The sequence below is a fragment of the Ciconia boyciana genome, chromosome 7 (genome assembly GCF_034638445.1).
Source record: "Ciconia boyciana chromosome 7, ASM3463844v1, whole genome shotgun sequence".
In the NCBI taxonomy this organism is placed as follows: Eukaryota; Metazoa; Chordata; class Aves; order Ciconiiformes; family Ciconiidae; genus Ciconia; species Ciconia boyciana.
In genome coordinates, this window is record NC_132940.1 from 24790570 (window position 1) to 24805752 (window position 15183).

The window sequence follows — 15183 nt, forward strand, 5'->3', positions numbered from 1 at the left end:
GGGCCGACCCCGGGGGGAGGGGGCGCCCCAGCCTCTTCCCCTTCTCTCCCGCCCCCGCCTTGCGCCGCCGCGCTCGCCCGCGGGGATTGGTCGGCTTGGCCCCGGAAGGCGGCGCCGTCACTTCCGCAGAGTCCGCCATCTTGTCAGCAGTTGGCGGAGGCAGCGCCCGGCCCGGCAGCCCGCGCTCTGGTGTGGCGCGGCCGCTCGTCCGCCTTGCAGGCCGTGTGCCGCCGCCCCGCTCCGGGCCCTGAGCCGCCATGGCCAACAACAGCCCCGCTGTCGGCGCCGGGAACTGCCAGGGGCAGCAGGCGGCCCAGCACCAGCCTGGCGCCGTCCCGCCGGCCCAGCAGCAGCTGCAGAGCGGAGCCCCCAAGCCGGCGGCCTCAGGCAAGCAGGGCAACGTGCTGCCGCTGTGGGGGAATGAGAAGACCATGAACCTGAACCCCATGATCCTCACCAACATCCTCTCGTCGCCCTACTTCAAGGTGCAGCTCTATGAGCTCAAGACTTACCATGAAGTGGTGGACGAGATCTACTTCAAGGTGAGCCTGCGGGCCGCGCCCTGGGCGCCGCGGGCTCCTCGGGGCTGTGCTGGCGCCTGTCCCGAGCCTCCCTGTGGCTGGGGTTTTTGAAGGGGGAAGGCTTTGATTGCGGCCTGCGGGTGCTCTCTCTTGCCTTCCTGCCCCTTATCTTGCGGTAAGGGATGGGAGCACGTCTCCTTTTTATTGTTTAATTGGGGGAATCCAAGGCGCTGCCTTCTTTCTTACGAAAGAAGTGTGTTTCGCGTCGCATTTGGAATTGCGGAGTGGTGAGTTAGTTTTGAAGTGGGCAGCGTGAGCCAGGGCAATGGGGATGAAATGGCCGTCTAAGGACTGCGCTCTCAGTCGGAGAGAGTGGGGAGGGGACCCGATCTGCATGCCACGTCTAGAGACGAGCACTCCCCGCAGCCTAGGAGTTGCCGACACATCGTATAACCGCGCAAAAGGTATGGTGGTGACTGTAGGTGGTTTCAACAGGAGTTTGCATGTGGCCTTCTTCCTCAGTTAGAGCTTAGGATCCCCCCCCTCCACACCAATCAAAAACTAGTTCGTTTTAGTGCTTTTCTTGGCGTTAGGTAGGATGTGCTGGGGAGATAACTGGACTGTATCAGTGCACCCATGTCTCAGTTCTTGTTTTGTTAGCAGGATTGAATCAGTTTTGCAGCGAGGCTTCCATCAAGCCAGTCTCCCAGGTAGAGGTATGCATAATTAATGCTCATCAACACAGCCACATTCTTTGTTCTGATAGTGAGAGCAAAACTTAGATAATTCAGGCTGCTGTCTTCAGTCAGCTGTACTTTGGTGGTTATTGAGATATCTTTCTTAAGCAAAGCGATTCTGCTTGATAATGTTACTGTGTCAGTGGGTTTCAATATACTTTGAAATAAAAAAAAAAAGGTAGTCTTTTTGTGTCATTCAACTAGGGCAAGTCAAGTTACTTACAGCACTATAATTGTGAAAAATAACTCCACGGAAGTATTTGGAGATTTTTGGCATTGTTTGCACTTACTTATGAAAACAGTGCTACCGTTTTTCCTCTTAATGACAGCACTTCTCTGCTTGCGCTCTGTCATTTGGACGAGACTACTTAATTCCCCTAATACTTAGAGTAATATAGATTGTCGACAAAGTATCTCTTCAGTTAATTTACCATTTGCTGCATATGAGATAGAAATAATTCATTCTGACTATCAGACTGGAAAGCAGCAAAGTTTAGTTTTGCAAGTGATGGCAAGAGCTGAAAAACTTCCTAAAAAAATATTTTCAGAAAATTTGAGAGCTTACTGTATTTTACATGGACCATTTCAGATGTAGTAAAAAATACTTGGTGTGATTCGTCATCTTAGTATTGGTAGAGCTCAATTGCAGTAGGTCAAACAGTTCATTTGCTTGTCTCAGTGTTTCATTCCATAAGTGGCTTAATCTTAAATTGGGGAAGAATTTTGACATACCATTAAATATCCACTTATTAATCTAATGTAAATAAAGTTTGTTTAGTGAACTTGACAGTTATTCTGACTCAAAACTGCATGCCAAATAAAGAGAAAACTCAGCCCCTTACTTACTCATGAGTAATAAATGTGAGGGAGAAGATAACCTCATGCTTAAGGTACTTCATGGATATTCAGAAGATTTGAATTCTGTTTGTGTTTTAAGATTCCTGAAAAAGTGCTGAGGTGGGGTTTTTTTGTTGTTGTTTGGGTTTTTTTGAATGAGCACGATATCCACCATAGCAGGTGTATTTTTGAGTGTATTTGTCTTTGGGAACCAAGTGGCTCATTTAAAAAAATTGAGAATGCTGGGTGCTGAATTCTCAGGAAAAATGATCTTAAGTCACACAGGCAGCTAATGATAGGGACCATCTCTAAAGATACGGATTCTGTCTAGATATTTGAATTAATTCACTTGTTCTGGTCTCCTGTTTCAGTTCTGTATCTGCAAAGTGGATGACTTCCTCTTTCTTTATCCCTGATCTTAGCACCATGTGCATGTCCTCAGCTTCATTTAAGCTGTATACTTCCAACAAGTTAAACATAAGCAGCAGTCTTTGTAGTATCAAAACTTTAAATACTGTTTTCTGAAATGAGTATTGTTTTCAGGGCTTTGGGTTTTTTAATTGATATCTGTCAAACCCAGGATGTTTACATTGATTGTGGCCAATAAATGTAACTGTAATTAAAAAATTTGAAGATTACCACTGTGATAGTGTCATACTTGATCCTTTGACTAAAAAATATTTTTCATTTCCTGTGAGAGGCAAAACCGAAAATAATCAGAAGGATGCGCAGTCTTATTTACGTAGTATTTGTGAACTTCTCCTATGATGCTAATAATACAGGAAGTCATAGTGGATTTTGAATTCTATGGTATTGGCATCTCTCATCTTTCCTATTTGGATGAGGCAGTAACTGTAAAAAAAAAAAAAAACAGTTCAGCAACTTCAGCTGTTAGTATATCTCTGATTTCATGTCATTGTGTACATAATTAGTTTTGTTTCATGTATTGTTAAATAATTTTATTTTGTGAACTACAGTACAACTTGGCCACACACTCTTAACCCCAATCCAGTGTAACACCATTGTATCTTTTTTTTGTCTTGCTTTTACTTATGTTTTTAAGTTGACATGTTTAGGAAATGTACTTGTTTATTGAGCCAGACATTACTTCTCTGAATTTCACAATTTCAAATGTAGCTTAGGCGGTTTTATGGTTCTTAACTTGTTTATGACTGTTATTGTCAAATTTAAGGAATGGTGTTGGTTAACTGTGTTCATGCACTCATCTCTCAGTGCATCTCAAAAGATTTGAATTAGGCAAGCTTTACTCAGTAGTACTTAGGAACCCTTTTATCTAAAAACATCACTGCAGTCTACAAGAAAAAACACTGGCTTTTTAGATTAAAATACTACACTTCATGGACATCTTTCTTTTGTCCTAATTGTACGTGATACTCGAAATCTAGTTAAGCTCACTGCATAAATGCGATTTATGAATATGAGACTGTTGATTTTGACTTCTGTAGCTGTCATCAGCAGGTATCGCTAAACTTGTTAAGAGACAGTTTAAGGTAATTGTTTAGTCACCACAGAAAATAGTAATGATGGGGTTTAGTCATAAAGTATTTGAAAGTACATGGAGTACAGAATAAGCATGGATGCTTGCTTTGGTGTGTTTTGTTTTTTTTTTTTTTAACTTCATCCATGATTTCTTCATGTGGTAATTAAAAAAGCCAAATGCTTCGCTTTAATGACAAAGCAGACTTGATCTTGAATTTGATAGGAGAAGACAAGGTATTTAAGATTGATTTAGGATATCCATTGTTTAAACTAAATTTGTATACACAGCTAAACATTATGGAGGTTGTAATTGTCATTTTCTTTCTTTCTTTCCTCCCCCCCACCCTACCCTTTCAGGTTACGCATGTTGAACCATGGGAAAAGGGGAGCAGAAAAACAGCAGGCCAGACAGGGATGTGTGGAGGGGTAAGTAGAAGTACGTGCCGCCTTAAATTTTTCTGTCTGGTAAATAAATTCCCCAAGCATAGCTAAAACCTGCTTGTATGTTGGCTCAGTCCCTAGATGTAAAAGTATTTATTACAGAGAGTTGATGTATTCCCCTTGCTTCCAGAGCTGTGGATGCAAGTAGTGTTACTTGTTCCACATAGCTCTGTTTGTAGGTTTAGCGTTTATCCTGTGTTAGTTCTCATATTCTTTGGTAGATTTGGGATAATATCTTTGACTTCCTGCATTGTCACCTAACTTTTTTTCCTTTTGAAAGGTGCGTGGTGTTGGAACTGGAGGAATTGTGTCTACTGCCTTTTGTCTGCTCTACAAATTATTTACCCTGAAACTCACTCGTAAGCAAGTGATGGGCCTTATTACTCATACAGACTCTCCATATATTAGGGCTCTTGGATTTATGTATATTAGGTAAGTATCAATGTAATCAACTAATGACTAATTTAATATACAGAAAGCTGTATTAAAATTTTACATTATTTTTGTACTTAAAGGTACACACAGCCACCTACAGATCTATGGGACTGGTTTGAATCCTTTCTTGATGATGAAGAGGTATGTCGGCGAGGGTAATAATTTGTTTTATTTTGTTTCTTTTCATGTTACTACTGTAGGCTTAAACACTGTTTGATAAGGTTTTCTGTAGTTTGAATGTTGCAATGTTATGTTCTTGTAATTTCATTAATTAGTGCAGGAAGCAGATCTGAGCTGGGACCTGGGTCATTTTTCTTAGATTTCAAAGATTTAACAGAATTTTCCATTGGTTAGGATGTTACTATGCCAAATATTACAAAGCCATGTGAAACAGGTTTATCAAATCAGAATGCAGACAGCAGGCTGTGTGAGTGTGGCTTCTGTGCAGTTTTTTGAAAAATAATTATTTTTAAGCAAGGTATAGTAAGTCTTGAGAGTGCTGAATTTGTATTTTTCATTTATTACTGGGACAGGGGGAACTGGTGTTACATAGAAGAGTGGGAAGTATAAAGTAAAAACCAACATTCACCTTGAAAAAATATTACCAAAATCTCTCTGGTTGTTATTCATGTCCTGGAATAACTAAACCCAGGATTTCTTCACAGGAGAAACAGCCAGCCTAATTGCTGCATAAGGTGGTGTTGTTTCTAGTAACCTTAATGTCTTTGCTAAGGGGGCAAAAAAAGAAACATGAGTTGCTAACTGAAGAAGTTCAGTAAAGAGCCTGCATTATTATGCAGTCAGATAGGAGAATACCTTTGGTACCATAGTCCTGATTTACTGTTTGGAGAAATGGAGTAGGAGCTGGTGGGTGACATTTCTCAGTCTATGAAGTTGAATGTACAATCTGCTACGTACTGTTGCAATTTATATTTATTGAGCAGGTTTTAAATCACATCCTAGATTTAAGAATGGAACAGGAAGGATCACTTGCCCTCTTCAGTGTGGCAGTAGGCATCTACTTCAAGAAATTTCAAATGTTGCAGTTGCAAATGATGTCCGAATACTTGCGTTAAAAATAGCGTTGATTATACCTGTATCTGACTGCAATGCAGTGTATTTATTTTAAACAGCTTCTTTTATGCTAAGTATCAAAAACACTGTGCAAAGGAAACAGCTGTTATTTTAGGTAAACCTGTGTTGTTGTATGTTTGTAACAAAAATCAAAACAAATTTAAATCTTCATCGCATTGCTGTGATATCCTCCTTCTCCCCCAGGTGGTGCTAGTTAATATGAACTCTTCTCTGCAATGTTGCATTGTAACCTTACGAGGAGGATTGGGGTGGCTTCATTTTTAGGGTCCCACAAACAAGTTGATTCCCAGGACAATAAAGCAATCACAAGTGCGATTCATTGTGCAGGGCTTAACTGGATCATTATTCAAAGCACTTTTTTTAGTTTATACATATCAGTTCTTGCAGATACTGGTTATCATCATATATTTGTTTATTGTTGTTTAAAATCTCCCAGTATATTTTTTGAATTAGTGTTTCTTTCCCAGCTGCTTTCAGTAGCTTTGTGTTATGTAGGAAAAAGTGCTTGGGGCTGCTTGTCTTAAGTTTCTTACCAGTCCTGGTGAAGCTCGATAGGATGAAGCAAATTTGTATATATGGAATTATTTAAACCTACAGGACTTTTTTTTCCTCCAGTTCTTAAATATGTGGAAGCAGTTCATCTTTTGTCATGCTGCTGTGAAAAACTTCCCAGGATACAGAGTTACTTTTCAAAATGCTTCTTATATTTATTTTGTTTAACTGTACGTACTCTCCAGGTGCTACGTTTAACTCCTTTTTTTCTTCTTTAGATCTCTGCAGCGATTATATTTGGGAAAACTGTATATCTGAACACTTAAATGTGTGTGAGTGCAAGCAGTTTTACATTTAGATTTTCTCTTCCTGTTTAGATAACAAATCTCACTTTCCTTGTGTGCTTGCACTATAGGTTTGGGACTGACAATAGCTGACTAACATGTCCTGAGCTGTGAGAGGGCATAGCAAGAAGGCCTTCATGCGGTAATGACCCTTTTCAGAGACAATGGTCATCATGGATTATGCGTTTCCAATTATTTGTTCATTTATTTATTTTTTTACATATTTCTAAATTAGAAACCTCACTGCTTCATGGCAGTTGGTTTGCTATTGCTTCCAATTCTGTTAGGATGCCATTTTGTACTAGAGGTTTTTCTATGATCATTTTTAGATAGGCAATGATGTAGTCCTTAAATGATTTAGGCCACAGGGTTGGGTATGATGATATGCAGTTGTACATCACAAAATGGAGTATTAAATCTCGTTTGAGAGGACTTCTCAACTTTGTGGCATTTAAATAAAATACAAGATCATACCATATAACCAGACTGTGTAAGGGGATTTTGCGTTAATCTCTTCATCGACAGTCCCTTACCATCCAGATGGCTGCAGGATTAGTATGTGCCTGCATGCATATATATTAAGTCCCATTCCCTATCTGTAACATACTGCCAAATCCAAAGGGTGCAGAGTTTGAATTTTTCTAAGGAAATGTATTAGAATATGAGACAAGTAAACTGTCATAATCATGAGACTTCAAGAGGGCAGTAATGTAGCAGCATTTTTTTTTTTTTGAAAATCAGTAAAGAATATTTTTGACCATCAGGATATTTTTTGCTTGTATTTTGTAGGACCTGGATGTGAAGGCAGGTGGGGGTTGTGTTATGACCATCGGGGAGATGCTTCGTTCCTTCCTCACTAAGCTTGAATGGTTTTCCACATTGTTTCCAAGAATTCCTGTGCCAGTCCAGAAAACCATTGACCAGCAAATTAAAAGCAGACCCAGAAAGATCAAGAAAGATGGCAAGGAGGGAATGGAAGAAATAGACCGGCATGCAGAACGTAGACGTTCAAGGTCATACACACGTTATATTGAAAATGAATGTTAAAAGTTCGATGTTGAACTACTTATTACCAGAAATGTGTTGTCTTTTCACTGAGATAGTTTTTAAGGCAACAGGCAAAACAGTTTATGGATGCTAATGAATTAAAATAATCAGATGATATTTGGTATTTAACATTACAGACTGTGTATGTAAAGTATAAATTGGAAAGTAAAGAGGCTCCCTTAACTTTAAAGGGTTGTGTTTCATATTGAATATCTTTTATTTTAAAAGGTCTCCAAGACGATCCATCAGTCCCAGGAGGTCTCCCAGAAGATCCAGAAGCAGAAGTCATCATCGGGAAGGCCATGGATCATCTAGTTTTGACAGAGAGCTAGAACGAGAAAGAGAACGGCAGAGATTAGAACGTGAAGCTAAGGAGAGAGAAAAAGAAAGGCGGAGATCTCGAAGTACTGATCGCACACTGGAACGAAGGCGAAGCAGAAGCAGGGACAGATACAGAAGCCGTAGTCGAAGTCGTGACAGGAAAGGAGATAGAAGAGACAGGGATAGGGAGCGAGAGAAAGAAAATGAACGGAGCCGGAAAAAAGAGAGAGATTACGATAAGGAAAGAGGTAGTGAGAGGGAAAAAGATCGATCTAGAGAAAGATCAAAAGAAAGGAAAAGTAAGGGTGATATAGAAGAGAGAAGACACAAGGATGACAAGGATGACAAGAAACACCGGGATGACAAGAGGGATTCCAAAAAAGAGAGAAAACATAGTAGAAGTCGAAGCCGGGAAAGAAAGCATAGGAGTAGGAGCCGAAGTAAGAATACAGGTAAGCGCAGCAGAAGCAGGAGCAAAGAGAAATCGAGTAAACATAAAAATGAAAGTAAAGAGAAGTCAAATAAACGAAGTAGAAGCAGAAGCAGAGGAAGAACAGATAGTGTTGAGAAGTCCAGAAAACGAGACCAGAGTCCCAGCAAAGAAAAATCTAGAAAGCGTAGCAGAAGCAAAGAACGTTCCCACAAACATGATCACAGTGATAGCAAGGACCATTCAGACAAACATGATCGTCGAAGGAGCCAAAGTACGGAACGGGAGAGCCAAGAAAAGCAACATAAAAACAAAGATGAGACTGTGTGAACTCTTTCAGAAGTGGATCACATTGAATCCTATAAATGTTTGATTAAATCCTGCTTATTTTTTCTTAAAGTTGAGATTGTGCAGTAGTTGATGAGCACTCTTCTCCAACCTCCCTCTAGGCTGCAGATTGTCATTTCCTATTTTGGGTAGGGAAGTGCCTTTGTATACCCATTCAATGCATTGACGGTTTCAGACCATTTGTTTAGTTTAATTTGTAATGCAGAGATTGTTCTTGCATTTTTATTGTTCAGATGTTTCTGAAATGTACAGTCTGTACATATGTCCTGAAAATGTTTTAATTCCTTTGGCATGGTTGCCATGTTGGTTAAATTTGTATGAGGCAATAAACTGCCACTAATTCTACTTTCGTTTTGCAGACGTGGAATTATGGTTTGTATCCTGAAGTTAGCATGGCTGTGCTTTACATAATAGGATGGCTTTTAAGGATGGATCTTGAATGTGTATTATAGCTGAGATATTTATGTGCATACAATGTACATTGAGGGCTGCAGATTTAGAACTAACATTTATGTCCACTGTACCTGCTGTTTTTTCAAAAGCTTTTAAAATGTATTATGTTGTTGATCACCACTGGTGTTAAATTGAGAGTGGACTTTCAAGGAGATAGTGGTTTTGAGGCAAAGACTTAGATTATGTTGGGGCTTGTCTAGTAATTCATTAGAAAGGCTACCTCAAGTAGACACTGTAAAGGTTGATGGATGAGTACTGTAGCCATCTATGCATTTTATTTGTTTGGAAAATATCCATGTAAGCTTCCATTTTTTTAAAAATGCAATTTATCCATTTGTGGTCTTCTAATGTTTTTAATCAGCAGCTGCACTCTGTCATTTATGGTAATCCTGGGCTAATAAAGGCATTTAAGATGGGAAGAGGGAGGTAGGAAGAAGAAAATTATTACAAAGGATTTCAGTTTCAAGCTTCCAAAGCATTTTTATAAGTGTAAACATTTAAAATAAGAATTACCTGATAGTGTCCTTTTTTAAGTCATATTTTCTACAAATAGTAAGGATTGCAGTTTGTGCTGAACATTTCATCTGGCAGATTTTTTTTAAAACAGGTGGTTAGAAGCAAAAACCAAAATGCGTTATAGAAAAAAAATCATATCATTAAAGTCCAAGTCTATTTGATAGATTATTCTGATGACTTGTATACTAAGTGAGGAGAACCATCTGGAATAAACTCTCAATTAATTCCTTTGTATTGGGTGTCAGCTTTTCCCTGCATGTTCATTGCCAGTTGAAGAGTGTTTGGGTTCCTCCATGTTTCATTTTCAGACTAAGTGAAACTTTGTATTAATAAGGGTTTTTCTGTAATAGGTACCTTATAAGGAAGATGTAGCTAACAAAGAAATGCAGCAGCCCAGAAATAGGAAGAACGTTAAGTGTGACTCATTCATGACCATGAAGCGACCTGAAGGTAGAAATAAATTGATGTTTGTGCCTTTTTTGCTTCTGTGTGATGCAGGTCATCTAGGTATGATATTTAAATATTAGGATTTTTTTAAAGGTCCAGAAGGAAACAAACAGTGCTTGAATTTCCAACGGTGCACTTCATTCCATAGTATTCAAAGAAGCAAAAATAACAAACTCAATTTTTTTTTCTTCCTCCCTGCTCTTATTTATTGTTTTCTGAATTGTTAGTCTTTCCTTTGTCACCATGATCCTTAGTATTAGAAATCTTTTAATACTGAGGTTGTTCAGGTATTGTCTGCTTATATTTTTGTTACCTGATTTTAAATCTGAGCTTGAAACAAAGCTTACACTGCAGTGGAAAGAACTTGTTGAAGCTTAAAACTAAAATACTGAGTTCTCATTTAATATGGGAGGAGAAAAACTGTATTGGCCATTTAAGAAATACCCTGGCTAGTAGATTATTAGAACTGCCTTTGCAATCTGCCAGGAGATTGCATGGATTCTGTCAAAACAATGAGGACAACTTTAATTTACCTTATTTGCCACTAGAAGGCTTCTTTTGGTCTCATTAGTTTTTAACCTGCAGCCTATGAGTTTCTGAAACAAGTACATTCTTGGGCAGAGAGGCTGCAAGGCTAGTGTTTTGTCAGGGAGAATGGATTACTGATTTCCGATTGTTCCTTCAGTGTGCCTCCTCCGCTGCCATTGTTGGGAAATACAGTGAAAGAATGGTTTACTTGCAGGCAAAATCCAGGTATTTGAGAAACAATCTTTGACCTTAAAGTGGAGAGAGCTGCCTAATTACAATGAAGATAGTGAACACTTTGATACAGCTTGTGCAAACAGTAGCTTGTGCTAGTCTCTCTTACAAGTGCAGTAATTTGAGGACTTTGCTTTTATTTTTCAATTAGTAGTCCTTTCTGACTTTTTGATTCGTATTATGTACTTGAGCTAGCAGTGTAATGGATAGCACAATATTCATGACTGACCAAGACCCATGAAAATTATTTAAACCAAGACACCTGTCTTAAGTTATCATTGGGATTTAGTATCTTGCAGCTCTTGGGTTTGGATCCAGGGACTCTCTTAATTCCTTTTTGTCTTTCTGATGCCATTTCATTTTGTATGACCTTCCTTGAAACCAGAAGGAACAGATCCACAGAACTTCTACAAAGCAGCTCTAATCAGAAACGGTAAGATCAGTGGAGTCTCCAGTGCTGACTGGTCTGATGCAGTTGCTAGCAGTACAGCTGCAGTGGGCGTTTGGCTTGGGGTCATTAGAAGAAAATGTCTGCCAATTTTAATTGGAGGTATTGTGAAGGTTTTCCCAGGAGGTAAGGTTGCGGAGCTTTTGTGTGACAGGGCCTATGCAGTTACTCTTCAGTTCTCCAGGTGAAAGCGCAACAAACCGAGCACTATGAACCTGAAGTTTCCATGGTATGTCATGTTTTCATAGTTGCCTAGCTGGGATAGTCATTCCTCTGGAAGCCTAATCTGTCTGAAATTTCCTGTGGCTCCAAAGATAAGTACTTATCTGGACTAACAATACTAATTTGAGAAATACACCTCTACTTTGCTTTTACTTTTTTCTTTTGAAGATACTACTCAATTAGCTGAACAATATTTCAGATCTTAAGAAGTAGCAAACTGTCATTCTGTTATTTTAAGGCAGGGTCAAGGCTTTGGCCCCAGAAATTCACATCTACCTACTGCCACATAACTATGCAGGTAATTGGTATCAGTACAAAAGGACTTGTATGTATCTGACTTTTAAACATAATAGGAGTGGTATTTTGATTGTCTATCTGTATTGAAAAAAGTAATGAATGGCAGGGCAATTTATCTGACCACCCTGGCGGGTACTTAGTACACCATGCATACCCATGTTTTTTATACTTTCATTTATATGTTGATGAAGAAACATGACTGAGCTCATACTTTTAGTATTTACAGCTGAATATTACTGTACTGACTCAAAGACAGTATACAAACAGCCAGGATCTCTTAAGGGGAACCTGTAAGAATTAGATGACTTCTACTGGCTTTGGTAGATGTTTGAGCCCTTTCTGGACTGCTATGAAGTGCATGTAACTTTACATATAGGAGATAACCACCAGCTACTAAGCAAGGTAAAACAGCATTTAAATGCCACTCTTGAGGTTTTGCAATGTAGTTCTTGTTGTATCTCTCTTTTCTCTTCTTTCTTTTCCCCAACAGTAGTTGGATGTGGGAGAACACTTCTTCAGTCTCAGCAATTTTGGGTCGAATCTGAAACCAGCTGAAGGACAGATTTTTGCCAGTTTCTTTACTGGACTGAAACAGCCTATCTAACTTTTGAGCTATTACTTCTGTGTAAAATACAATTATGAAAAATTTGTATTTGGAACAATACGTACAAATTTTTTTGCAAGTGTTCATCTTTGTGTAATTGCAACTAATAACATCTTTAAAATTCAATTGAAATTTTTATTAAGCATTAATGAAGGCATCCATCATGAAATAACCTAGGTGTTTTTAATCACCTAATTTGTTAGTATAAGAGATCTCTCAGATACTGTTCTGAAAGCAGTCATTTTACTTAGCGTAACAATATGCTGCCTACCTCTGGGTCTTGAACAGGAAATTTCTTGATTATCAAGTTTTTCTTCTTTTAAGTGGTTTGTGGGGTTGGGTTGCTTGTTTTTTTTGTTTGGTTGGGGTTTTTCTTTTTGTTATTTTGGGGTTTATTTGGGGTTTTTTGGTTGCTTGCTTTTTTTGCTTTATGAAGACCAGAGCTTCATACTGGTAAATAGTACAGAAACTACATCTATGAAAACACTACATCTGTTTGTCCTTTCCTGTGATCTTAAAACAAATCGGTGTGACCCATAAACAAGCATTTGCCTCAATCTGGAGAGAACCTGAAATGAATCCTGACTAAAGTTTTTTAATCATCTCAGTGAGTGCCAGTGACATTTCACATACCAGCAGTGTTATTATTAGACAATGTCTAATGCCTGAGTAACAACGCCTGCAGCATATACACAGCCACAGTAGGAGGTGTGGATCTGGCTCAGTTTGGTTGTGTTGCTTTTCCTCCCCGTTTTGGTAAATTGTGTACATCTTCTACCTACTTTTTTTGAGCTGAATCAATGTGTGGTTTGTTTTTAATTTTGACACCTCCTCAGCTTTTTTCTTTCTCTTTTTTTTTGACATGCAAATAATACATTCTGTTACAATTACACTTCTCGTTTTCAATCATGAAAATGAGAGGAGCTGATGAAAATAGTACTACAGCATTGTCAAGGTTGTAGTGTGTAATTTTGAGATGTCAATGTCTGTATGCCAGGAAGAATGGAGAAAGAATAGACCAACAGTTTGTAATTGCTTAAAATACATTAGAGTTACTGTTAGAGCATGGAACTATCAGAATTGTTTGTATGAAAAGAAGCAAGCTGTGGCTTGAATTTGATTCCAAAAGAAACTGATTGCTTTAGACCTCTGAAAATCCAGTTAATAGCCACCCGGTTAAACACTTAGGCTTTGGTGACAGTGTTTGACAATGATGACTGCAAAGAAAAAATATTTAAATAGAACCCTCGAGGAAGAAAGTTGTGAACAATACTTATTTTTATGTTCTTAAATTTTTTCAAATCAAGTGAGAAATAAAACCAACTTTTTATTAAGTAATGCAGGGCAGTTTTAAATAATGTTTCCCAAAGGAAGATTTGTTTGACAGTGAATAAATGCAGATCATTTTCTAAGAAGCAACATATAATTCTTGGGCCTTCTACAATCAATTTATTGAAGAGTGACATTCCCATGAGATTATTTGGGGCAAGTGATCAAAAGCAGTGACAGATACCCAGTGCAACTGTATTCTGTGAAGAAAGGAAACTTTCAGAATGCATGGTGTCTATTTTTATAAGCTGAAAATAGTGTTAAAAACCCTATTGCCTTTGGTGACTGTTACACATAAGCTTCTAAAGACTGTTTTTGTAAGGTATCTTTGAGTAATTGTTTTACTTTTTATGTGTATGTAGAACCCTTGAACTTGAAATTTACTTTCTGTGTTGGCTGAAAAAGTAACCACTGTGGAGTACGAGAAAAGGTGCCTTTTCTGAAAAATGGGAAATTAAAATTTTAGTAGTATCTGTCAGTTCTTCATTAGCTACAAAGGAAAATAAGTCAGTTGATGTGAAGACGACATTATGTTTACCCTCATGAGTCACCTCTCAGAATTGTAAAGGAAGTAACTTTTTTTTGAAACTTAAATTAAAATTAAATAGTCTTAGAACACTTGATTAAGCCTCAAGCTACTTTTAATTGAGTGCACCTAAACTGCTGCTTTTTTTTAATAAGTTAAATTTCACTCTTATAATCTTTATTTCAGCCTTTACTATTTCATTGACACAGGTCTAGAACACACCTACTGATTAATAACTGTCTTGGAAGAGCTTTTAAAACTCATTGCTTTACAGGGGAAATTACAGTTCAAGACTATGGAGATCTCTATCAGTGTTCATTTGCATTGTAAAAATTATCCCATCAGTTGGGGCTCAAATTTGATGTCCTGGATTAGATCTCGGATATGGCTAGGTGTTCAGCTTCCCTCCTGCCAGTCCTCAAGCAGCTGTGACTGTTGCAGTTAAGCACAAATGTCATCTTCCCAGCTTCAGGGAAAGAAAGACTGAGAAGAGCACTTAGGGAGAATGGCGTTATCAACAACCTTAACATCCAGGATAGCTGTAGAACAGCAGCAAAGAGGAGATGATCAACCTTGGGGGGAAAAAAAGTCAGCAGTGACTTCTTGCTATCCTTTTTGAGACAAGGGCAGTAAATAGTCCAGAATGCCAGTACTTTTGTAGGAGAATGGGCAGTTTCAGCTAGCAGAGAGAGAGAAAGTAAATGAATGCTGAAGAGTATCTCGATCTGTTTGGGTTTTGAGAGCTTTTCTGGGAAACTATAGGATAGTATTAGAAAAAGCTTAATGAAGTGAAAGAGGGTTTTATTGTAAATGGAGGAGAGGACAAATCAGTATTGATAGTAGGAGTAGACGACATGAGGTTTCTGAGGTAAATATGGATTTTAACAAACCAGTTCTATTTAGGATATACAGGATTGGTGAATCTTATCCCTCCAATCCCAAAGATTTATGCAGCAGGAAAAGTTTGATTAATACATCCTAATCTGAATTACAACTCTTATAACTTACCTCCTTATCTGAACCATAATTTCAAT

At 38.4% G+C, this 15183-nt stretch overlaps 1 protein-coding gene across 1 annotated transcript; it reads left to right on the forward strand.

Moving 5' to 3' along the window:
- Positions 1 to 138: 138 nt before the first annotated feature.
- PRPF38B (pre-mRNA processing factor 38B) lies at positions 139 to 14213 on the forward strand. Its single transcript, XM_072866492.1, has 6 exons — positions 139 to 542; positions 3953 to 4021; positions 4317 to 4468; positions 4552 to 4612; positions 7192 to 7415; positions 7678 to 14213. Exons 1-6 carry the CDS (start codon positions 258 to 260, stop codon positions 8528 to 8530), a joined length of 1644 nt encoding a protein of 547 aa, XP_072722593.1. The 5' UTR covers positions 139 to 257; the 3' UTR covers positions 8531 to 14213.
- Positions 14214 to 15183: the final 970 nt, after the last annotated feature.

Coding starts and splice junctions, on each gene's coding strand:
- PRPF38B (XM_072866492.1), top strand. CDS start 258: ATGGCCAACAACAGCCCCGCTGTCGGCGCCGGGAACTGCCAGGGGCAG. Junction 4,022..4,316: donor AGACAGGGATGTGTGGAGGG/GTAAGTAGAAGT, acceptor TCCTTTTGAAAG/GTGCGTGGTGTTGGAACTGG. Junction 4,613..7,191: donor CCTTTCTTGATGATGAAGAG/GTATGTCGGCGA, acceptor TGTATTTTGTAG/GACCTGGATGTGAAGGCAGG.